General features: G+C 44.6%; 1 protein-coding gene across 2 annotated transcripts in view; it reads right to left on the bottom strand.

Annotated features, from left to right (window-relative positions):
• Positions 1 to 1,038: 1,038 nt before the first annotated feature.
• LOC146210002 (3-hydroxyacyl-CoA dehydrogenase type-2-like) overlaps positions 1,039 to 26,278 on the bottom strand; it is a 31,584-nt gene continuing 6,344 nt past the window's right edge. The window contains exons 2-6 of one of the 2 annotated variants that reach the window (XM_084606082.1): positions 20,645 to 20,697; positions 14,975 to 15,139; positions 13,353 to 13,517; positions 6,798 to 7,035; positions 1,039 to 1,339 (exon numbers count right to left, since the gene is read on the bottom strand). In XM_084606082.1, the coding sequence (XP_084462208.1) occupies positions 1,149 to 1,339; positions 6,798 to 7,035; positions 13,353 to 13,517; positions 14,975 to 15,139; positions 20,645 to 20,677 (792 nt within the window). In that variant the 5' untranslated portion in view covers positions 20,678 to 20,697 and the 3' untranslated portion in view covers positions 1,039 to 1,148. The remainder of the gene's footprint in view (positions 1,340 to 6,797; positions 7,036 to 13,352; positions 13,518 to 14,974; positions 15,140 to 20,644; positions 20,698 to 26,278) is intronic. The other variant, XM_084606074.1, reaches the window with a different exon arrangement.

Here is a 26,278-nt window from a genome sequence, read left to right as displayed (position 1 = left end):
AATCCAATTTGTTACCCTAAGCGACCATCGGTTGTCCTCTCTACGCACTAAATGCCCTGCCCATGCCATTTCTTCTTCTTGATTTCCACTAGAATGTCAGTAACTTATTTCTCTGACCCACTCTGTGCGCTTCCTATCTCTGAACTTTCACCTACCAATTTTCATTCCATAGCGCGGTGTTCTCAGCTATGAAGCCACGTTGCCCCATGCTGTAAAGGTGAGTCAGCAGGCATACTCTGCACCCACGCAACATCTTGCCGGGTGGGGTCGCTGCAAAGCGCAAGGGCCTATGCAGAGAGGCGCTTCTTATTTGTGCTCGCAGTGTAGGGAAGTTACCTTGAGGAGAGTGAGCTAAATAAGCATAAAACACTCCCATATAACATGATAGGGAACTGCTCCTTGCATTTTTTTTATTCTCTATCTTGCATAGGAGAATGCCTAATGGATGCCCCGTGAATACCACTGCGCATAAGGTCACTGTAGGTCGTGGATGCTGTGACAGTTCTTAACTGAACCGCACATGAAACAGTGCCTTGAGCAGATTTTTTTCTTTTTACACTGAGTCTATAGGAAACAATCCAGGCACTCTCACATGTTTTGGTTTGGTTTGGTTTTGGGGTTCAACGTCCCAAAGCGACTCGGGCTATGAGAGATGCCGTAGTGGAGGACTCCGGAAATTTCGACCACCTGGGGTTCTTTAACGTGCGCTGAAATCGCACAGCACACGGGTGCCTAGCTTTTCGCCTCCATCGAAAAGCAGCCGCCGAGGCCGGGATTTGATCCCGCGTCCTTGGGCACGGTAGTCGAGCACCCTAACCACTGCGCCACCCGGTGGGGTACTTTTTGTCTTATCCAATGATTTGTCTTCTGCTCTGGTGACCTTCATTTCAGTTTCCCTTGCAACCCACATGGTGCTTCGAAATGTACGAGCACCACATTCAGTACCCCAATTGCAATGGGCATACTGGCAAAGAGTGCATTCTAGGAACTACCCAGGTTCAGCAGCCCTGCAGTTTTTGAGAGAGAAAAAAGCCAAAATTGTACGTAAAAGCTAGCATATATTTATTGCATGCTTATCCAGCATTAGTGGCTACACTGACTCACTTGAAGCTGCTTATGCCCTTCATAACCTTAGCACCATACACAAGTCAGCTAACCATACGGAGCGCTCCGTCGAGACGGATGACCTCTCCATTGAGCAAGGGGTTTTCCACAATGGTCTGCACCAGGTGGGCATACTCCTCAGGATCTCCCAGGCGCTTGGGGAATGGAATGGTCTCGGCCAGGAACGTGCGCACTTTCTCTGGCAAGGACTCCAGCAGTGGTGTGTGGAACAAGCCTGGCCAGGAAGAAACAGCCATTAATGTGTGCCCAAGCCACACAGTTGCAAAAGGACGCTTAATGGCTTTAGTACAAAACTCGTAGTCTACTGCTGGAGACAAGTGTAGAAATATTGGCATATTCTGGCAAGCCTTGGTGGCATTACGGAGAAAAAAATTCGAGGGTTTAACCAGGAATTTATATCTTAAATCCATTAGGAAAGTTGGGTTTTAGCAAACTGTGGTGTCCTTTAGCTGCTACTAACATTTTGTCTGTTTGGAGCATCTGAAGTGAATATACTACATTTTATGACTGCCACAGCATCATACAAATGTTTGAGTTTATATCAACTTAAGGTAGCATACTTTTCCTCTTCCAATAAACCTGAGCTACTTTTATTATTTAATATTGCTTGGTTTGCTTTTAAAATGCGCTCAAAACAGAAAATCACACAACCAAAGACGCCGCCATACTTGCAGTGGCACGCTGCTATTTGCAGCACTGCTACGGGCAAGGATGGTTTTAATATCTGTGGTAAAATCATTTAATTTTATTTCAACCTGTCTTACTACTCTCAATTATAGCTTTAACAAAATCTGTGCACCTCGTTTGATGACGTGTGCTCCACGTCAACAATCTTGGCCAGTTCCAGTTGGCCCCAACGGCGGTCGCGCGAACTTGTGGCGCTTTTCGACATCCGTCTGCTTGCGCAGTAGTTTCGTTTGCTTCAGTAACGACAGGTGCATCACGTTTTTAAGCTGCTTTTTATGCTGTTTGCAGTGATTGTGAAACCTCTGGGATGAAATATGTGCACCTGACTTCGAGTGAGTGTTAAACGTCATTCTGCGCCCGGCAGCACAAATGGGAACGAAACCGATGCCACCGTTGATCATTTTCTGATAGCGCCTCACGATGCATCACAAGCAGAATATGTTCTCAGGCATGTGGGCATCTTTTTGAAGATGGCCATAGTATCAAGGACTGCAAACACATTGTAAACTGGCGTGCGAATTCCTTGCGGGCGCTTGAGTGACCGGTGCTGTCAGACACAATCTCAAAGGCACCAACTCATAAAGCTTGCTTTGATGCAAACAGATAAATATTGGGGCATCCACAATGCCTTCAAGCAACCGATTGAGCTGCTGCCACATTCCTGTTCGGCTAAGACCATTACTGACTCTTGATGACGCTACCCTCTATGGACTGGCGACATGAATGTAAATAGAATGAAATAGCAAATAATTAAGATCTGCCTAATGTTCCAGAAAGCAGCTGGCTGTCCTATAGCAATCATGCATATGGTTCTGTGTGTATATAAAGAGGACCAGCTAGGCAGCACAGTTGGAAACTGTTTTAACGCTTTCTATCCCCAATCAGTAATTTTTTATTTGTGCCTCTATTATTTCCTATATATTAGCATTCTTGAAATACCTGATTATGGAAAAGGCCACCAGAGATTTGTGTATGTTATTTATATAAAGCACTGTTCTGACCAAGCTGTACGGCCTTCCCTGCGTGGCCTGGGGATAGCGTACACGTGACTCGGGATGCAGTGGGTTCGATTCCCAGCTCACCCTTCCACTGCTCTCATCTCTAAGGAGGAGGCTAAGTTGGCCAATTAATTTGGTCATGCCACATGGCCTCGTGACGTAGTGGAGCCATACAACCAGTCAGCACGCATGCTGTGTCACACCTGCAAACTACCACCTGCGAGAGCCATGCCTGTGATTTTTTGTTCACAACGCCTATGCCAGATTTTCTTGTGAACTGTGCCTTCAACGCTATCGCGTTAAACACGGCAGCTTCGAAGAAAAGTCACAAGGTGCAGAACTTGAAGATAAAAGTCCTTTGAGCAACGACCGCATGCAGAGCAATGCCCTGACAGTATAAATTCAGCACTCTCTGAAGTTATTCTCCAAGGAATTGAAGCAATGCTGACTGAACTTTGTCCTTCAGCATGGTGACGTTCGCGACGTCAATCAAGCAGTTGAAATCAAATTCAGCAGTGCTAGGAGGCGTTCACACCACAGCTGAATGTTAATTTTCACTGAAACAATTGTGCGTCACATGACATCCGAGTGGCGTGAAGCAAATTGAAGTCTATTTTGGATTCTGTTGCAGCACACAAAGGTAAGAGACATAACTGGTGAAAAGGCCATGAAGACCAAAATGCTTGGATGTCGTAAAAAACCACGGAAGGTGGGGTGATCGTCTTTTCCTTTAATAGTGCTATTCATGGCGTCTTCAAACTCGGTTTGAGTGCCCTTGTGGAGTGCAGCTTTTCACAAAATAGCAACACCACTTAGGCCACATTCTTGTTTAATTAAAACGAATCAACTGCGGGTGTGTGTGCTGTGCCGGCTATGTTTATGAAGGTGCAGAAGGCAACGCGTGAGAGGTGCAGAAAACCATGACTGCAGCGCCGTTAATTTCAGCAACGTCCACGGGGGCCACCTTAAGTACGGGTGGGAAGCTGCAAAACTATGTGTCTAAGAGCGTTGCCCCACGTGGCAGTTGTGTTCACGGAGCTGCATAAAGTTACCATACTATGTCGTGCCTATGAAGTAAGTGTTTGCAGACATGGTCTACCACTGAAAAAATGGGACTACAGTACAGAAAAACTGTTTTGAATGGTTCTGACGCGTCTTTCGGCTCCATAGTCAGGTATTTGTTAATTTAAGGATGGAGCTTTCGAATGAAGCAAGAAAAAATTATTGGAAGCAGTAGACTCTCCCTTAAAGGGACACTAAAAAAAATGAAGTGGGCTTGCATCGATAGAATGCCAATTCCTAATTACAAAAAATCCACTCACTGAAAGCAGAGCTGTTATAAGGTAGTAAAGAGGAAGAAGAGAAATACAGGTATCGCCGAAACGGCCGAGACTCGAAACTACAAATCACGTGACGCGCAAGGGATCCCGGAGGCTGTCAAATGCGAATTATGTTGCCCGTTTGAATGCGGTAGTAGGTTTTGTCTCGAATATAACAACATGCTTTTATCATACGTAAACAAAGGCGAAAAGACAACGTAAACATTGCAAGGCAAATACAAAATATACTTGGAGGCGCCACAGGCGCCCACTTCAGTTTCGGTTATGTTCCGGCTCAGACACTTCGTGCGTTATCGGATAGCTTCGTTTTGGACCTGCAGCACCTGAAATACGAGCTCGGAGCAGCAGATGCGCCTGGCTTGTTCACATTTGAGCATTCAGAGGCAGGAGCGAGCAAAATCCGCTGCCGCCGACACGCTCCTTTGTTCACACTTCTGAGCCAACATATTGCCGCCGTCACCGCTTAGACTGCGAGTGCCCATTAACTCTGACCTGACCGCTCGACTGCAGCTACGTACGTCACGAAAAGCATACATATGCTAAGTGCCGAAGGAAAAACGCATTATCATTCAATTGTTCACTAAATCATGGCACATCTGACGCACATACTGTGGCAACAAGAGCTTCAACGTGCTATTTGCAGGCATCATACCAAGGACAGCGTCGATCTTATTCCGAATGTCATTGGCCCCTATTGCATCCTTGCCTATTCTGCTGGTCGCCAGGCGAAAAAAGGGCCTCGGATAAAACTTAAAAACTAAAAAATAATGAAGCACCACAAATACATTAAAAAAAGCTAAAAGCAATCATTTTGTACAAGAAAAAAAGGTGACAGCGGGATTCGAACTCGTTACTTCTTGCTCCCTACCATTTCGCGCTAACGGCTAGGCCATGCTGAGACATAGGAAGCAGCAAATATTTCTGCATATTATGTCATGGCCGCATTTATATTGGAATTTCATGTTTCGAGGTGTACAGGCCATCACTGCCGGTCTAAAGATTACAATTTGTTGACCATCAGAGCATGCTACCTGCTCTCACGATTTGCAACTAGTGTTCTGGATGCCTATGAGCACTATATTGTGCACTAGAATCATTTTGTCATGTGGAATTTCACAGCGCTGGCAAATTTAGGAGCGCCAACTCTTCGGTCATGCTCTGCTACCGTGGACGTAATTTTCGCTGAACACAGAGCTGTAGCACAAACCTTGAAGGAAAAAAGTGCAACGAAGCTTCAAAACTGGCAAGCGCAGCAGTGAGGACACTATTTCGCTCGTAACTAAATCTTATATGTAAACATTTCGGGAAGTGTTGCGATGACTAAGGGCTCGGTTTGTTTGCACACAGTGCAAGAAGGAGTGCAAAAGCTTGAGAAACACAAAGTATTATGCATTAGAAGTGCTCTATGTTTTCTTTTTTTCTTTCATGATCCCATTGCTCGGTAAATTACTCGTTTCATTTATTTCGGCTGTGGCCGTCACTTATTGTGAGCCGATGGTCGATTGCGAGTACGCTGTTGCCATGTTGGCCCCTGAGAGATGCTAACTGGTCGACGCCACGGGCCACGCCGGCTCAACTTCTGCGCGTCAGCAATCACGGAGTCTCCTCTTGCGTCATAGTGTGCTTCATTCTACCCTACCACGTAGTAGGAGAAAACAGTTTGTATTCGACTGGCGGGAACAAATAAACCTAAACTTCTTGTCACAATATCTCAGTAGTAATTCGATTTCTTTGCTTCTGGATATGAGGCGTCAGTGTCGCGAAATGCTGTTTATTAGATTTTGATAGCATACTTGGGTGTCTTTAGTGTCCCTTTAAAAGAAAAAGTTAGCGCTGGTTCGGACATAACAATCTGGTCCGCTGCCTGTATGACATGTGTTCCAATGAGTGTTCTGAAGCAGTGCTCTGAATCCCAAAGGAGCGCACAGCCCGCTGGAATCCAAATCGACAATGGAATGAAGTTTCATTCCTGGCTGACCAAGTGCAGAGTAAGGTGTTCGTGACCCACGATTCAAGCCCTATACGTGAATCCAAAGTGCCCGCTGAAATTAGAATTTCAGTTCGCAGAGCAAGATAATGTGCTCTGGATCGCTAGCTGGCACAGAAGGTAAACAAAATGAATACACTAGCAGATGGCAGAGCAAGGCCAACTGATCAATTAAGAGAGGGAATGGCTAGCTAGAATCACTTCCTTAGCAGTTTGAAAACTCAGATGTAAGGGAACCAACTTTTGCTCAACATATAAATGATATAGTTTTCACTGAGCGTACGCGGGTGCCATTCGCAGCGGGTCTCACAGAATCCTTCCGCAAGACACACCATTGCACCAATCTTTTCCACTGCCACGAAAGGGGCACTAGCACACACTTCGCCAGCCGTTTAACTTCCTAAAGTTCCTCCCAAAACTGAGCAGATATCAAGTAAGTAGCACCATCGTTTGATGGGTGCAAATGAGGAATCTCTCTGTTATTTGAAATGCTAAGATTATCCAGAGGAATGCCCTTAAACTTGGTGCACTAATAGCCAAGACTGATCACACAAGGCACACACTAGCAAATTAGTTTTCCAAGTCAGTTCGGTGGACAGTCAAGCCATGCCATCCGGAACAAAAGTCAAGACTTGCTCAGAGGCCAAACAAGGTGCTTACCTGGAGCGATAGCGCAGCAACGGATTCCCTGTGATGCCAGATCTCTCGCCAGGGGCACCGTCATGCCCACAATGCCCCCTTTGGAGGCGCTGTATGCCACTTGGCCGATCTGGCCCTCGTACGCCGCTACACTAGCCGTGTTAACGACGACGCCACGCAGACCATCTGGGCCTGGTTCATTCTTGCCAATGAGGCCCACTGCCAGGCGCACCACATTGAATGTGCCCACTGTGTTCACCTGCACCCCAGAAAAGTGGACGTGAAGGACAAGGTTCTGATGCAGGTCACTTCTCTGCCAGGTTTTACCACCTTAGCCCAAAAAATATAAAATGCATATTTTTGGAAATGTGTATATTATGGCTTTGGTGCATATCCCAGATAAGGGAAATGTTCTCAAGGGCTGTCATCGGGGGCTAATCTTGCGTTTTCGATTATTCTATTTTATTCCACAACGACGACAGTGAAGGAGAGCACTGAAGCAAAAGGGACTGTAGGTTTTCAAAATGATGTTAGGGATTTCCATGGACAGCTTTTTATCGCTTTTAGACTTTTACCTTTCTAGCACTGTTATAAACTTTGAGGGCAATAACTTCGTGTAGCGCGAAGGCATCTGCATAGGATCATGTATCGCCCCAGTGTTAAGTGAACAGTTTTTAGCGAGTTTGGACAAACGCGTTCAAGTGCACATTGATAACAAGATTTTAAAGATTTTTATATATGTAGACGATTTTCTGGTGGTCGCAAAAGCACCTCAAGAAGACAGAAGTGAGACAGAAATGAGGATCTTGTCCAGTCTACCCTAGAAGTGTTTAGGTCTAGCGCACGTAATTTGAATTTTACACATAAACTGGCCAATGAAGGTACCCTACAGTTTCTTGACATCAAGTTGTTCTTTTGTGGTTCACATGCTTGCTACATGTACCAGCCAGGGTCCGAACACGAAATTTTTAATTATGATTCGGCCTACTCCAAACTGATTAAAAGAGGCATCGCAAAGGCATGCCTTCTTGCTGCCCTTGATAAATCCTGTCTGCACAAGGTCCATCAAAGTGTAAAAATGCAGGCAAGTCAAATGAAGGCGGGTTTTCCTATGGAACTAGTGGCTTTGGTGGCTGAGACCTTGATAAAAAGGATAAAAGCTGGTGAAAAAAAGGCGACGGTTGGGCAAGAACGGGCTAGATGCGTTGCACTGCCCTACGTTCACCAGCTCATGCACCATCTAGTCAAAGTCGCGCTTACAGCACTGAACAAGCCCGGCAAACTCTGCAAGGTTGTGAATGATACCACCAACAAAAAAATGCCTTGCCCCAGAAAACTTAAAAACCCGTATATGGCCTGCAAGACAGATGTGGTATACAGGATCCCATTATCATGCGGGAAATATTACATCAGCCAAACTGGCTGCTGTATTAACATCAGGCTCATGGAGCACAAGGGGCTTGTAGATGAAGTATCAGAATCTGGACACTTGGCGGCGCACTGCAAACGATGCAAAAACGAAAACAATTGCTGTATTAGCTGACGCATGCCATATCTGTAAACGCGGATCAAAAAGAGCGCGAGATATCTGAAGCCTTCCTTATACACGTGAAAAGGCAGTCATGTGTAAGCAAGCCTAACATTGTTTTGACGAAAAAGGAAGTTTTGGAAGGGTGCCGTAGCGCATGCGGTTTAGCCACTGACACTTCGAAGCACAGTAATCACGAATTTATATAAATTCGTGATTACTGTCAATAACCTGTGTTGATGTGTAGTGTCTGTATTCTTCCTTCGTCCCTGTCTAAAGAACTATGTCTATTGAATAGCAAAATGCTTTCTCTGTATTGCCTTGGGTTTTGAGCATGTACTAATTAGGCTGTTGTTTACAGCCAGTATCTGTCCGCATTCTTCACAAGTGGGTTTGTTTTGTTTCATCAGTAGAAAGTTGTGTGTGAGATGCATGTGTCCAATACAAAGACAGCATACTATCACTTTCATAAAATGTTGCTGAGACGCAACCTAATATTTTCTTGGCTATTCCACATACACTCTTTATGCTGTATTAACATCATGCAATCTTTATGTGGCATGTTTACTTTCTGAATCGATTTGTTGCGGGCTAGTGCAACGCACGTTTCTACTCTCTCAATGCCGTCATGTAAGGGACCCAACAGAAAACTATGCCAAGTCCTTTCATGTCATGTATTCTGGCACCACATAGTAGCATGGCAGCATTTTTGGCGTTTAATGCCACGTACGCTCAACGAATCCGTGTAGATGACACTGTTCTCAGTGCCTTCATTCATTATTTTTTCTAAAGCTGTCAGGATAACACTACATTGAGCTGTAAAAATTTATGTGCACTGAGGAAGCCCAATTTTTTATTTCCTGTTCTCTTCCACTACAGTGCAGCCAACACAAGCAGAAGTTTCTGAAAACTTTGTACAATTACTGTATAGTTCTTAGAGTCTGCGAAATTCTTGTATTATATGCTCTTTAGCAGTTTACCTTTCGTTGAAGTGTGCTAATGTAAGGTCGCAGACTGTTGGAAATTTTGTACCATGGGGACAAGGGAATGTTTTCTTTGAGCATTATCGGGCATGATGTCCAGAATTTCAAGTTCACGGCAAATGTCTTCAAATCGCATTATCAATGACCCCATTGCATGTGGTTTTACTTGTGAAAATTACTCGAGAGCGGCAAGTTGTGACTACTGGATAAAAGGTGTTTTTTCTGTGTAAGATATATGCACACATGAGGGAAGCCCATCTATCCTTCAGTGGGGGTCATTTTCTCCATATAAAGGCTATCCACAGGGATATGTATTCTACGCACCACGAGAAAGACGCACTCCTAAATTATGTACAGAGTCTAATGACCTTGATGACCTAGACGTACTGTAGACTGTTCACCCATAGTCTAAGCTGGACCGTACAACAGAGCAATATATGGGCAGAAGGCATGCCTTATCATCCCTCAGTGTTTCCAAGAAAGAACCTTCAGTAGGTTTAGAGATTTCGTGGCTTTCATTTTTAGTATGTTTATGTGAGGCAGAAACGTGAATTTTCTACCAAACGTTATTCTCAAAAATTTGTGTTCACTCTTTACTGGCAACTCAGTCCATTTAGGTGTAGCGCGGGATTGGTCTGTATGCCTTGTTTGAGCGAGAACATTGCCACCATTATCTTCTGTGGGGAAAGATAGAAACCATTTTTATCTGCTCATGACACTAGTTTAATTATTGTTAACTGTACTTCTCCCTCACAAATCAATATATTTGAGGATGTGCAGGCTATCTATCTGAAGGTCATCGACATACAGTGAGAACATAATGGATTTTGGGATTACCTTGCCAATAGAATTCATTTTTACAACAAAGAATGTTGTGGTTAAAATGTGCCCCTGAGGTACCAATTCTCTTGACAAGGTGGCACCAAGAAGTAGTAGAAATGAACAGCCTGATAAAAAGTCCTTCAACATTGAGCATCCACTCAAGGATGCTAAATCTTTTACATTGCCTACGAACCTCCAAGTTATGTCTTACGTCTTCTTCATGTCAAAAAAAATTTGCAAGCTGTTTTGTTTTTGTGTGAAAGCTTTCCGGATGGTGTTTTCAAGGTGCACTATAAGTGGTCGGTTGTTGTGCATCCTTCTTCAAAACCACAGTGATGAATATTAAGCAGTTTATGAGATTCTAAAACGTAGGTTAGACTGGTGTTTAAGCTGGCCACGTGTGTCGGTTTTTTCACATGCCCACAAAGGAGAGAGTGCATTAAAATCTCCAACTACCAGGTATGGTTTTGGTAGTTGGCTGAAAATGTTTTCTAAATCATGACAAGTTATTTTACGGTGTGGCTCAAGATACACAGAACACACAGTAATGATTTTAAAGGCAATTACTGAGGCTGCGACAGCTTCTAAACGAGTATTTAATTTCAGTTCTTGAGCTAGAATGCTACTTTGCAATATGATGACCGTGCAGCCCGAAAGCTTGCTTGCTTGCTCTCAATCTTGGCAGAAAACCTCATATTTTTTTAGAATATTTGTGCGTTTAGGACCTAAATTTGTTTCCTGTGTACAGAGTGCAACTGGTAAAAGTGTATCTAGGAAGTCTCTTACACCATTAATATTTTTTAGAAGTCCCCTACAGTTCCACTCTATCAGGAATGCCATCTCATTTTATCGCATGCTAGAAAACTAAGTTTGGTCTTTTGCGGAGCCTTGTCTTTGTGCTCATTCCAAGGAGCTCCGTCGTCCATGTGACTGCAAAGAACTGCTTGTGTCCTCTTCTGAGGACAAACCTGCCACAGGTTCTGTTTTTTTATACCTTGCCTCGTGGCCAGAGGTCTTGTGGCCGACCCTGAGAGACACGTAGCTTGTTCTGGGAGTGGTCGAGCCATTTCCACTGGAGCTGCAGGTGCCACTACCTCATTTTGCGTGGCAGGTGTCGAAGGCCCCATCGCACTACATCGGCGAGATTTGGCTTGGCTGTGAATTGAAACATGTCCTTGGCCTGTTTTTACGTGCTTTGTATGTGACATTTTGTGTTGCTTTCAGTGTTATGATCTGCTTTTCTTCTTTCCATATTTGGCAGAACCTAGAGTATGTGGGGTGATCCCCCTAACAATTAGCGCAGCATGGCGCTGCAGTGCAGTTGACAGAATAGTGGTCATTCGCGGCATATTTTGCACACAATTTGCAACAGCTTTGTGATACATGGTCATATCTCTGGAAGTTGAAGCATCTCCTCGGATTTAGAATGTACGGTCGGACATTTATTTTAATGTACCCCACTTCGACTAACTCTGGCAGGAAAGTTTTGCAGGGATCTCCTTGTCATTCGTTTAGATTTTTATTCTGTGAACAGCTATGACATTTTGCTTTCTGCTGTTTTATTTTCGGTGAGAGCTAGGAAATCTATTTCAGATATTACACTTTTTTTCAATGTTCAGGGATTGGTGGGGAACGATGGCGCCAGGGATGTTCCCAAGCGACGCAATGTTTTTCAGGTTAGAGGACTGGTATTTGGTTTGTACTTCGAGCAAGAGGTCACCGTGCGCAAGTTTTGATACTTTGTATCCAGGGCCGAGGTTTCCTGTGAGACACTTTGACACTATGAAAGGGATTTTTCAAGCAGGCTTTTGGGTTCTTCACTATGCACCACATGAAATTTTAGAAATGTCTCTTTTGTTTTCACAAAAAAAAAAAAAATAGCTCGTAGCATCGGTATGCCCTCTTTTGCTTGGAGGGTGATCATTTGTTGGGGATAGAGAATCCATGAAAGGGTTTGTTTTTTCGGTAGCTGTGCCAGCCACCCACTATGGAGCCAAACGAGGGAGCGGGGCAGGAACTTGCAAAAAGTCCTGCCCAAACTAGCTGAAGGTCCAAACACTCGGCACTGGGTCAACCACCGAGATCACCTTTTCTCCAGACACGGCTATGCATGGGTACTCGAGGTGCGTGCAGTCGCATAGTACATGCAAACATCTACTTTAACAGATGGCAGGGTGACCACCTGAAGTTCCTAACTGCGTATTGACCTAAGACAGGCACCTTGCATTCCACCTCCATTGAAACGTGACCACCGAGGCAGGGATCGAAACCACATCTTTGGGATCGGCAGTCAAGCGCCCAGCCATCGATCCACAAATGGTGACTTACAAAGCCACTTTGATCAGAAGTACATTACCGTGATTGTAAGTACAACTGCATTAGTAATAACAGCACATTTAACACTCAGGCCAGGTGATGTTCTCAAACTCAGTTTTGTAGAACCCTAGGTTTCCACAAGGGAACAGTTCTGGTTCCCTGAGCCCCTAAATCCTTGCTAGCATAACTTCCATCTTTTCTGTTCGCTGACCTGATTTTGGGACGGATTATACTATACAGCTGCTCACAGGAGAATGTGCACCCCACATCCAGTCATTATTACTGAATTTCCACTTTTTTTTTTGTTTTGTTTTTTTAGGGGTCGCACTCTTTTTGCATGTGTGTCACCACGAAGTGATAAAAGCTGAGACATGCGGAGTTCCTCAGCATCTTTTGAAGATTCCTGAGGTTTCCTGCAGCTAAACATATTGGGAGCCCATGGCGTACTACAAATTATGAGAAAGAGTAGAAGGCTCTGAATTGTTCACATCATCTCTAACAAACAGAGACATGTCCGAGAGGGTCAGTGATACATGGAGGCCCAAGAAAAATTGACAGTTTGTTACTATGCCAGTGTGATGCAAGATTCAGCGACAGCTATTTGTGCTGAATGTGCAATTTGAAGTGCCCTTCAATCACACAGATGTGAATAGCGCAACTAGTTTGCACAGCTGCACATCGAGGATGCCAGAAATTTGTAGTGCAGCAAACATCGCCCCTTTTTCTAATTTCCCTTGCATGTTGCGCTGACGCTGCTTAACTGGGAAATAGGCCCTCAGCAGTTTTCGCCGATACATATACAGTGATTACCTCCACTCTCCCACCAAAAACAAGCCAGGGACAGCATGTGCTATGTTTTAATGCCATTAGCAACACCCATTCCCTGTGTGACACACAGTGCAGGTGCACATAATTGTCCCAACCCACCATGACCACTTTGGTGAAGTCCTCCAGGGCGTGGGGCAGGTCCTTGTTGAAATTGTACGTCTTGAAGGCCACACCGATGCCTGCACAGCTGACAGCCACGTCCAGGCGCTTGAACTTGTCCCTGATGATGGTCAATGCTTTCTTCACATCATCCTCAGATGTGACCTGGCCAGAAACAGAAGAAAAGCCCTTAGCTGATTTGTAAACATAAATTAGGAAAGGCAAGAATTGAACACTGTGGGGTAAAACAAAGAGGTCAGAGTTAATATTGAATTAGGATGAATCCTGGATGAGAGAAAAACTTTTACCAACGTTGAAATGTTGGGGCAAATGTTATGGTTTAGCATACGGATGTGGTGAGTAGCATGGCCAAAGGCTTCCTAAAAATCGTGAAGAACTACATAAACCTGGATTTCAGCATCTACACTGATGTAGGTCATATGAAAGGCTGAAAACTGAGTTTCACATGAGAAGCCATGATATGAAAACCATGTTGATATATATTGTTGCGACTTTGTGACCTCTTGCTGACTATACTGACTGATGACTCAGTCTTATTGTCACAAGTTGTTCAGGCTTGCACAGGCATGACCTGCTTTACAGGGGCAATGTTTTGGTACAGTAAGTGTTCAGTTTTATGTTATAAAATCTAAAAGGATTAGATGCTGAGGGATTTTTTAAGTTTGTTCAGTAAGGAAAGTATACTTGCCAGTTGCATAACCACTTTATGCATTAATTTCAGGCATTTTAGGTGGTTTCTGTGGCTGAAGAAAAATTAAAAATATTAGTCAATAATTGAAGCTGGTTGCAAACATTGTAGAAAAAGATGCATAGACTTTTGCAGTGATGCGCTTCATACATTGCATCACCTTTTTCACTCTTTAAAAAATAACTTCAAGAATCAAGATCAGCGTAAGGTTGTGTTGGCATTATGATTAAGCATTAAACGTTTAATCTTATTATAGGATCTAATCTGGTGATAAAGTCACTCCTCGGATAGGCATGAGATGGTGTCACTGGTATCAGTTAAGACAGCAAGCTGTTTACTTATACTGCATTTCATGCGACAGGCAGGGGCACCTACCATTACCTATATACAGTGCGCATGATCCTGAATGGGCACCCCCGACTTTCGCAGTGCTGCAAACATATTGCGAGATGAAGTATAGAGTTGCTGATGCTGCAGAGATATGATTAAACCAAGATGGTACATCTTTGGAAAGTGGTATTAAACAAAAGTCATATGCGATCTCTGTGCCAAGTTCTGGCCTAAGAGCAGCTTAACCAAGGGAAGCATTTTACGGTCTGTGTTTAGCATTGCAGCAGTCAGTATTTTATATGAAACTCGGGCACCTACTGAAAAACATTTGGTTAATGTGAAAACTATGTAAAATAACGAAGGGGGTATGAGTGCATGTGTTGACTGGCCACTAAGATTTTCCTAAACAGCGTTATGGGCATCTGCTGACTGTTATCTCATGCTTGCACTTCTTTTTGAAATCTGTCTTTTCATTTCAACATGACAAAAATGACTATGCTGATATTCAGAGGCATTTCATGGTTTAACTGAAGACCTGGGCTAGTGAACCCAAAATATGTCCCTGCAGACATTCTCTACCTACGTTGCCTGGTGTGAAAATACAGCCATTGCCAACTTCCTTGGCGACATCCTCTCCCTTAGAGGTGGGCAGGTCAAAAATGGCCACCTGGGCACCATGCCGTGCGAACCTTGCAGCAGTTGCCCTTCCCAGGCCGGATGCACCACCAGTCACCAGTGCCACAAGACCCTGCACATACGGTGTCAGGGATTAGAAGAATATGTCCATGAAATGCTAGGCTCCTCTAGAAATCAATATGCATTGTAGAGTACCCATCTCTTTCCAAGCTCACTGGAAAACTACGAAAAACTCAGCAACGTGCAGACACAAATTGTTGTCAAAACAATCTCGCATGCATAGCCCAGAATGCATACTTTTTCACTGAAAGTATATCACTGCTTAGTAGTTAAATGCACAAGCGAATATCGCCGATTACGTCACTTTTGGAAACAAGTCTACCTTTTTTTTATTAATTAAATTATTTAAATTGCATAGAGAAACGTAAGGCGGTTGGAGAAGCCCTTGCCCATTTTGTCCACGTACACTGTCACAGTAGAAACAGTAGTGTTGCCATAGGAACTCTCCACAGAATTCTTATAGCCATTTTGTCTGCTTTGCTTCCCTTGCTCCAGCATCACCACAAACCACAGCAACTCTGAGCCTTTTCGCACAAGCATGCAAGTGCAATGTGTAAGCATCATACTTTTCGGCTGTCTTGCAGGCATGAGAGTTTGCCTCATAATAACAGAAGAAGCTTCACCGCCATGGTTTTCACTCAAATTGCAGCCCCATGCATTATGTAATCTGGTCTAATTAATCTAAGATTTCTGTAGCATAAACACTGTGGTGCTGTTGGGTTAGTTGACTTCATATATTGAAAAGCCATGAACACTCACATGAACTAGACTACACACAGCAAGAATGTGAAACAAGCGCAAGTGACAACTGATTTATTTTGAGGCAGTCACTGTCATGCACGAAACAGGGGTGGGCACATGTGCCAAAGACATAGGCGTAAGGTACATGAGCAGCACTCTATTGACATTCCCTACAGTAAAAAAACTTCGCTAACAGTCTTTCATTGTTTCACAGGCTATGATGCTCTTAGCCACTAGAATCTTTACATCACTCAGTCGTGGCTGGCAGCATGCATTGCAATGTAGGAGCAAAAGCGTGTTTCTTTTCCTTGTAAGGCAGATTGTGCTCCTGGGTGCGATGATTTACGTGGTGCCATACCTGGCCAAGCTATGATTTTCCACATTCTGTGCACCACCCCTTTTGTGCATTCCATGTACAATCGTGAGCAGCCTTGTCTAAAGCGCGCCGACGGCGCTCAGCGACATATAACGTTATACTCTGGGTTTGAGATATGTGTCCCGTGCGCATGCGCTTCAAATCAGAGGTATGCCTGCTCATCAGTTCCCTGTCCAGCCCCTGCCTTGCGAGTACCTTTCATGCCACTAAGGTCGCACTGCCTGCATTTGTGAGGCTGTGATGGTCGCCAGAGCGTCGCGATGCCGCCATGTTTCTCGAGTGTAACGAGACGGCAAGGCAAGCAAGCGTGAGTGATACAAGATTAATACGCGTTCCTGATATGCACCACTCACCGCCCCTGTGCTTTACAGTAGAGAAAGTCAAGTTCCTACATCTGCACGAATGCAAAATGCTTTGTCCCTTATAGCTGATAACCCGGCCCAAAAACACGCTATCAAACAATACGCCTGCAACACGTGGTGTGTGGTCGTAAACTTATACGAACAGGACACCAAACAAAAAACTAGGCCCAATTCTCGCACTCTTAGCCATAGTGCTTGTTGGAAACGTGCGATTATCCGCTATCAGTTGCAATTGCTTTTGAACCGAGCGACCGCCCGATATCACATTGCACTTGCCTAGCCACTCCGTGATTTGCGCGAAACGCATTAGTTTTCCGAACGCTGTTACATATCATTAAGCGTGTACCTGGCGGCATGAAGCACAAGCACTGAGCGTTAATGAGGCCAAGAATCCACGAGGAGGCTCTGCTGTATTTTGGCCGCGCACGCGCATAGGACGCATAGCTCAAACCTAGGGCCTAACGTTAGATGGCGCTGACTTACTTCGCGGAGCACCGTCGGCGCACTCTAAACAAGGCTGCTCACCACTGTACATGCACGTCTTTTAATGCTTTTTGGTGTAACCATTGTTTTCCTTTGTTGTAATGCGAGAGCAGAGCCAGGATGGTGCTGGAACACCATTGGCATTACATTACTACTCAGCACTTTTCTTCAAGGTGTCAAATACTTTCCGCACTTAGGGAACCAAGTTGCACACCCTGTCCACGTTCACCACACCCCTGGAAAGAACAGCCATGTTGTAGGCCCAGAAAATAAAGGAAGCCTAAAAAAACTACCCGGGATTGCAATCAGTGAAAAGACACTGGCATTGTATTCAGGTGAAGATACATTTCATTGTTGTGGGGAATACCATTAAATGAACCAATTGTCTTATTACACAGAAGGTGGAACCAGCTAAAATGTACGCAGGACACACACACACACAGCATCGCTGGGCTATCTGCTGATTTATTGCAAAGAGAACATTTATAGCTTCCCTGCTTGAGTGCCAGATAAGCAAACATGCATTCGTGATCTTTTGGTTCTTGCAGTGGTGGCGTAGAGGTAGAGAATCCACCTTGCATTCAAGAGAACCGTGGTTTGAATCCCGGTGCCGTGCAGTTCTCCACCAGCTAAAATATATATATTGTTACGGACGAAGGAGGAAGAAGAGGGCAGTGGCGTGGGCAGGAGCGTGCGCACTAGGCCCGCACACAGATTCATTAAACGTCATCTCACGACCATCGAGCATCTTCTCTCTGTCCTCTGTTCTCCTGTTGTCATCGCTGGCCACCACGTAACAATAGTATATGTGCGTGTCGATGGAATTGCATAGAGGTTTGGGGTGCTACCTGATGCCGGTAACCACCTCCAGCAACGCACTCCCTCACCAGAACAGGATTTGGCCACCCTGGTGCAGTAATTGGCCACCACCTCCCATGAACAGTCTTATAAAATCCTGCCCCTCGGTCACTAGCGGCTGCGGAGCAACTGGCCATGACAGTGGTCAGACCTATGACGCACCGGGGTGTGATAAGAATTTCTGGCTCCGGAAAGGGCGCCTGGAAACTGACCCTGCAACGTTTAATGCTAAAACCCTAGCTAGCGAGGCTAGTTTAGCAGTGCTGTTAGAGGAACTAGAGGGCATGAAATGGGATATCACTTAGGGCTTAGGGAGGTTAGGAGGCCGAATGAGGCATATTCTGTACTGAAGGACGGGCTGTTACTGTGTTATCGAGGTTTACCAGAGAGACGAAAACTAGGAGTAGAGTTCCTTCATTTTAAACCAGCCAAAAGACGAGACACAGGAAAGAAGAGAACAAGACAAGGCTGGACTAACAACTGAATATTTATTGAAGGAATGAAGACAACGAAGACTCGTTCTGAAATATGCGCGCACAACTCAACCGGTGAAATGAAAGGAAAAGGAGAAGAAGAATAAAATCCAAAGTCATGGCCTAACTATCGATTTTTCTAACAGAGTGAATTCCTTACAATGAAGGCTAACCGATGCCTTAGCCACACACTTGTCCTTAGCCTTAGCGATGTAAAGCGCCTCAACTAACTCTCGACAGAATTGTTTACCATTGCTATAAACTACAATCGTGTTACTGAAATCAGGCATGCAAAGAGACGGGTCATCCTCCGATTTACACTCCCGGGATTGCACATGTAGCGCCAGATTACAGCAATGGTAAACAATTCTGTCGAGAGTTAGTTGAGGCGTTTTACACCGCCAAGGCTAAGGACAAGTGTGTGGCTAAGGCATCGGTTAGCCTTCATTGTAAGGAATTCCCTCTGTTAGAAAAATCGATAGTTGGGCCAAGACTCTGAATTTTCTTCTTCTTCTTCTCCTTTTCCTGCCATTTCACCAGTTGGATTGTGCCGCGTATTTCAGAACGAGTCTTTGTTGTCTTCTTTCCTTCAATAAATATTCAGTTGTTAGTCCAGCCTTGTCTTGTTCTTTTCTTTCCTGTCTCGTCTTTTGGCTGGTTTAAAATGAACAGTTACCAACTCGCTCAGTCGTCAACCTTGTAGAGTTCCTTGTTAATAAGGATATAGCTGGTTATATATATGAATTCCATAGCATTGATGAGAGGGTGGCAGGCATCGTAATTAAGCTTAATAAGTGGTATAAACTGAAGGCTGTACAAGCATACGCGCCTACATATAGTCGTGATAACCAGGCAGTCGAAAGCTTCTATGGAGGTGTAGAATAGGCCTTTCCAGTAACTCCACCGCACCACTGAGTGGCCGCGCAAAGCCCCCTGGGAAAGCGCACCGCTGCCACGTTCACGTCTCTTCGACTCTGCCGGTTTCCAGGCAAACTTTTCTCTGCCTTCTCGGCGTCCTTGACACGCCGCTGTTTCCCGTTTTCTTCTATGTTGTGCCCACCATTCCTTTGAATCATGTTGCACAGTTGGGTGTTTCATTCCAAATCCACGGATCATCAGCAGACATGAAAAGTCCGGCATTCGCCCACTGCAGCTGTCTGTGACAGCGCGCGCATGCACAGTGTTGAAACAACCCTTCTCCTTTCTGTGCCGACGCACGTGTCTGGAACCCAGTGGCGGAACACCACTATGATTACGACGCGTCCGCTGTAGTGGCGTGTGGCTTGGCTTTACATGGTGTAGTGAAGCTTTCGCTTTAAAAGTCACAAAAAATTGCACAAAGACTAGCAGCTAACCATCAATGCAATCTGGTCCTTGCTGCAATTTGCAAGGAAGCACCAACATGCATGAAAAGACGAATGATGGCAGAAAGCAGCGGCACAGCATGCCAACACGTTTGCCAGCAGTCGACGCAGGAGGCGATTGCTCCTTTTTCCCATCATGCTTAGCGTGAATCCGCCAGGGGATGGCGCGGCGCTGCAATTTGTCGAAAGGTCTATTGGCAATGGGGAAAGTAAAAAACACAGTATACTTTTTTGATGGGTGACTTCTATGCCAAGGTATGTAGAAAGCAAACTGGAGACCAGGCAGTGGGCAACTATGGCATTGGGTTAAGGAATAGCAGAAGTTAAATATTAGACATAAGTTGAGTTTGCTGGAACTTACGAATCATGAATACTTTCTTTAGCAAATGGCAGAACCAGAAGTGGACATGGAAAAGCCCTAATGAGGAGACTAAGAATTAAATTGATTTTATACTCTGTTCTAACCCTGGAATAGGCTACCAAAGCGTTGTGCGGCGGTGCTGCTTCTCCTGACAGGGAGCGCCATCTATGGCAGAAAAATAGAAACTGGGAATATGGGGCTGTGCGTTCTCCTTCACTGCTACATTCCCACTCCCTTGAACGCATGCGCAAAGCTCTTGCGCTGCATCTGTGGTGCGTCGCAGTGTACTGGCTTCAGAGAAATCTGCTTGCTTGACTTTTATTTCCTCTAAATCGAACTTGCACAAGTTTGAAAGGCTCGTTAACAATGTATAGACCGTTTTACCGAGAGCAAGCAGGAGAGGAGGAAAATACTCTTTAACCAGATTCCATGCGCTGGCCCATTGTTGCCAGTACCGAGTGGGCTGTGCATTCGCACGCTTCATGCATAGCAGAGCGGCCTTGCACCTCGGTATATTGTCGTTTGAGAGATATAAATACCTTTATTAGCGCCCATTTTAGTGGTAACGTCATCTGGAAAATGATGTGTGATCCTGGAATGCACAAACAATGAAAAAATCGTAAGATGATTGCCAAGAGTGTATGCGGGAAGCATCATCGACAGTCCGAGTTCGGCTGTGATATGTTTCTACTTCACCGCTTTCCAATCTATCCTGATTAATTTCGCCTATGAACGTTTTATGTAAGCCAGATAGACTTAATATCAATGACGGACTCACGAATATGATACTCATTTCACTTCCTACGCCGTAGTAACCACGCATGATGGGCAGGCCATGCCTGCCCCAAGCCCTCCGCGCCAACGATACGGTGGATCTCTTCTGCCAGCGCAAGAAGAGCATGCTAAAATCTGTTCTTCATTTAAACAATAAGCCAACAGCAAAAAAAAAAAAAAAATCTTTCTTGCAGATTTCTGACCCATACCGTGCTATTGATAATTGCAATACAAATAAATTACGCAACACATTGCTGCTGGTGCAGCGCGCGGATCATCGTCTGCACACTGGCTCCGCTGCTAAGGCGTCACCGAAATTTACATCTTTCCTTTACTGATACTATGGGATCGGCGGTAAGGCAGTTCCATGAGAGACCATTTACTCTAGCGCTGAGCAATTACAAAGCGCCGTCGGATGTGCCTTCGATGCGAAACAATTTAGGCCTAGCGACGACTAAGGAGTAGCGCTTGACGAGAGTGCCGTAGTCTGCCACTCCAGTGGGCAGTGCCACTTTCGTAAGCGCTGCTGTATGTGCTGCGAATTTGTCGTCTTCGTTAATGGTGCAGCTGAGAATGCAAGTTTTTCAATGTTTTGCTCAACAATACGTCGTGCAAACGATGCTGCTACGATGTACGGGACGGGGGTATACGATGTTGTTGCGTTGCAGGACGAACACTAAGGCTGCATAAACACGTCGACGGATGGTACTTTAGACACGATGTTGTTGCGTTGCAGGACGAACACTAAGGCTGCATAAACACGTCGACGGATGGTACTTTAGACACTACTTCTTTTATGTGCTGATCTTGAACTGTGGTTTAACTTGAAAGTATACATTGCTGAAGCACAACAGCTCGATCGTATATCAAAATGGGAAGCACATCACGTTAAATCAATGCGGCGATAACTGGAAAGCGTCTTTCGTAATATCTGCATTCCGCGTTCGGTAACTGCCCGTACGGTTCATTCGCTGTGTGTTGGTAAGTACAGTTACCATTACGATTATAAAATATAATTGAAAATACATGTATCGTGAAAGATACAACGGATACACCCTCACTGCGAAAGTGAAGCGCAGTCCTTCGCAGTCACTCCGGCCGCTAGTGCTGTTTCCAACAGCTGCCGCCATGCCAAACGGATGGTATACGGTTTGCTCACATGCTCAAACAAAGCACAAATAGCACCAAGGTGTCGGGTAGCTTTCACGAGCACCGCGAAACAGCACTTTTACACTACCGCACCGCAACATCAACACAAACAGCACAGCCCAAGATGGCGTCAGGAGGAGCCGGAGCGGACTTTCCCAATTTGGCTCATATGGGGCGCCACCATGAAACTAAGATGACTGCACCCAGGCATCGAAACTAAAAAGGTCTATACTCCCTGAAGCAGACGGTTGACAACTACGATACACGACTGGGCGCGAAGTGCACTTCGGACGTCAGCGATCACATCACGTACGTGAAGTCTTTGGTATTAGCCATTTTACGCGATAGCTTATGCAGCTTGTTCAGCCAAAAAGCCATCAGTGTATTAGTAGTAGTAGTAGTAGTCGGCACCGCGTGTTCGAAATAATTAATCGGGGACGGCATAAAAAACGTAGCATTGTAATTTTTGTTCTAGTGACTGGTGATTGATTGGTGTATAACAGGCGGACAAGTTAATGAAATTATTGTAATTAATTGAGTAATTGATGAATTAAATAAATTTAAAAAAAAGGGTGTTCAAGTTGTCAAAATTCTCAGAATGAAAAGCCAATGCTTATGATGATAAGTATGTGTGTATAATATTTTAAAAATGAGGAATTAAAAATAAACAAATAAAAATAAAATGAATAGCAAGGAGCCCTTGTACTGTGTGTTATCAGTGCATGTTAAAAAAAAACCAGGCAGTCGACATTTACGGAGCGCTCCACTACGGCATCTCTCATGGCCTGAGTCGAATTGCAACATTACACCCCATAAACCAAACCGAAAAATAAAATAAGAAATAAAATAAATAAAAGTACAAGACATCCGTTTGCATGTGAAACGCTATCGCGTCATACCCTTAATGATGGAGCTTAATTGTTCTAATTTTTGGTATATGCTTGAAATACAGAACCCTCTATAAGCAATAAAAATCGAAGCATCCAATGTTCTCCACTGTCGAATATGAAAAGCATGCTTTATTTGTTTTTATATGACATCTTTTTATAAGTAACCGTGTTCTTAGACGAAAGTTAACGGTGGGCGAAAAACATTTTTCTATGGCAGAGGTATCTATCCACTGGAAAGCCTTGAAAGGTAAGAGAAGCATTCTCCATCCATTGAAGTTGCGTACAGGGACATCCACTTCTGGCTATAACACTGTCACTGCTTTCAAAGCGACATTGCATCCGACGTAAACACATATTGATGCAAATTGATGCAAGAACACAGGTACCCGGACATGCTGCCTCACACTGCCTGCCACTTAGCTTTATTGCTTGGCCGGGCCGGAAGCAATGACGCTTTGAAAGCAGTGAGCGTGTTACAGCTAGAAGTGGACGAGGCTGTACAGGCACACAAGTGGCTGTGAAAATGCAGTGTTCTGTACCGGTGGTGCTAAAGCAGTGCACGCGATGCGCAGATCTAAATAACTAGAGCGCAAACACATGCGAAACAATATTAGTAAACCCTAACATAAATTTGAGAGCTTTACTGTTTCTTTGTATACGCTCCCCGATTATATTGGACAGGGATGCTAACAAGGTTAGCATTTTCTGGGAAAGTTCAGGAAGCTAACAGCACTTTAAGGGCAGCGGTAAACGTTAACACTAGCTCAAGCTTATTTATTTATAGCAGGCATGACCATCCTTGTTATTCCACGAAACATTAGAGCTTTTCTTTAGAGATGGAAGATGACCTCATAAGGTCGGAGCTTGCACTCACTGCAAAACGAAGCTGTGGTGGACTTTATGTAAATTATTACGAAGTACACTCATGCATCACTAGTGCAATAGCTAATGTTTCCATCTCTCCGCCTGCCAGTTGGAAAAGCAGTTATGCTGGATAATGAAGTATAATGCAGTGCTTCGGCAAAATCAGTAGGTCTATTCTAAACCCATGAGAAATGCTTTTTGGCGAGCAACAGTTCATTTTTAATTTAATGAGCAGCTTCAACCTCTGGAATTAACCGTTACCCTGTTCACCTCTCATTTCATTCTTCAAACCAAGCAAAGAGACCAGCATTCTTGAACGAAAACGTACTGAACCAAGTCTTTTTATTTTTTCGTGCAAAGGCATCTACTAATAGCACGCGCGCCCGGTGCCATGCCTACTCCCCGCTCGAACTGAAGAAGGCATACGCGCGCGTGCTGCTGGTGCTACCACCACCATCTGGCCGGCAGCGCCCGCTGCGCAGAAGCCCCAGTAGCCTCGGCGGCTCGCCGCGGTGCTGGCATTGTGCGCTGAAATGAACTTGCATTGCCTATTGTGCAGGATGTGGAGGTAAGCGGAAATGTTCAATGCAGTGACCACAGGATGATAAGGTCTCGAATTAATCTGGATTTGAAGAGGGGAGAAGCAGTTCAACAACAAATTAGCAGTAAGGGGAAAAGTAGAATTCAGGCTCTCGCTGCAGAATAGATATTCAGAGCTAACCGTGGAAGCCGACTTTAGCCTAGAGACAATAAACAAAAATTTTAGAGATCATTACTGAGTGCGCAGAAGAAGTAGGCGGTAGAATTGTTAGAGATGATACTGGTAAACTGTCTAAGAAGACGAAAGATTGATAAAATAATGCCAAAAGTATGAAAGCCTCCAACCCAACAGACCCGACAGAACTGGCAGAGATAGCAAAGCTAATTAATAAGCGCAAGGTGGCTGACATAAGGAAGCATAACATAGGCAAAATTGAGCATGCTCTTCATCACCATCATCATCATTATCATCAGCCTGACTATACCCACTGCAGGGCGAAGGCTTCTCCCATATTTCTCCACTTAACCCGGTTCTGCGCTAGCTGCATCCACTTGACCCCTGCAAACTTCTTAACCTCATCAGCCCACCTAACTTTCCGCCGCCCCCTGCTACGCTTTCCTTCCCTTGGAATCCAGTTTGTTACCCTAAGCGACCATCGATTATCCTCTCTTCGCACTACGTGTCCTGCCCATGCCCATTTCTTCTTCTTAATTTCCACTAGAATGTCGGTAACTTGAGTTATTTCTCTGACCCACTCTGCACGCTTCCTATCTCCTAATGTTACCCCTACCATTTTTCGTTCCATAGCCCTCTGGGTTGTCCTCAACTTAAGTAGAACTCTCTTGGTTAGCCTCCACGTTTCAGCCCCGTAGGTGAGTACAGGTAAGATGCAACTGTTATATACGTTCCTCTTTAGCGATACCGGTAAGCTGCTAGTCATAATCTGTGAGTGCTTGCCAAATGCGCTCCATCCCAATCTTATGAACGGTCATAGCCTGAAAGTGGCTAAGAGAAAATCAGGCATAGGCAAAAATTCAGAGGCCACTTTGGCTCACTAAAGTGCTTCAAGGCGGAAGCCTTACCCGCCGTGCTGCTTAGGTATTGACTCGAGACCGTTTGTGATTGACTAGAACTGTGACAGATACTGCACCTTTTCTTTGCTGTCAACCAATTTTAAACGCCGCTGATGCCTGCTGTACTGCGTCTATTTTTATATGCTCTGTGGTGCGGCGTTCGAGGAAGCGCCAAATGAAAGGCGCCGCACGAACGCCTGCATCGATCGTCCAGCGGGGCCAGCTTCGTATAAGGTTGAATCTCCTGGTGACATCATCAGTCATCACCAGTCATGATGTCATGACTGGATGTAACGTCATTATCACTTCCGGTTATTAGACATGGCCGGATGTGACGTCATGATGCAGTCACACCCGGTCATAACGTCACGGCCGATGACGTCACTGTGTAATGGCATCATAGTCATCTGTCATTACTCATCACTATTTAGTCATGGCTAATGACTAATTAAAAGTATTTAATGACTAGTTAATCATTAGTTAGTACTGGTTAGTGACTAGTTAGCCATTGCTGGTTAGTGAATTAGCCTGACTGGATAAATAACTAAGTCAACCAGACTCACTTTGGGTACTACTATACCAACCCTCTAATTAGTTAAGCAATTACTCGACTAAGTACACTTGGTCTCATTTGAAATTCCCATCCTGTGACATCACACCTCAATCGACCAACTTTTGAAAAGCGGGACATTTTTGTCGACAAATTCCTGCTGACAACGATGAGCCAGGTTTCCACCTTAAAACCAGATGTATGCACTGAGGGACAAGGCGGGCAATGTCAAATTACTAACATCAACAAGATAATAAAGGTATCCGAAGAATTCTATACGGACCTCTACAGTAGCCAAAGTAGTCAGGACAAAAATGAAATTAGTTGTAGTG

The sequence above is a fragment of the Amblyomma maculatum genome, chromosome 1 (genome assembly GCF_055883805.1).
Source record: "Amblyomma maculatum isolate TAMU_Amacu chromosome 1, ASM5588380v1, whole genome shotgun sequence".
Classification (NCBI taxonomy): Eukaryota; Metazoa; Arthropoda; class Arachnida; order Ixodida; family Ixodidae; genus Amblyomma; species Amblyomma maculatum.
The sequence above is the reverse complement of the archived record's forward strand: the minus strand, read 5'-3'. Positions and strand labels throughout refer to the sequence as shown.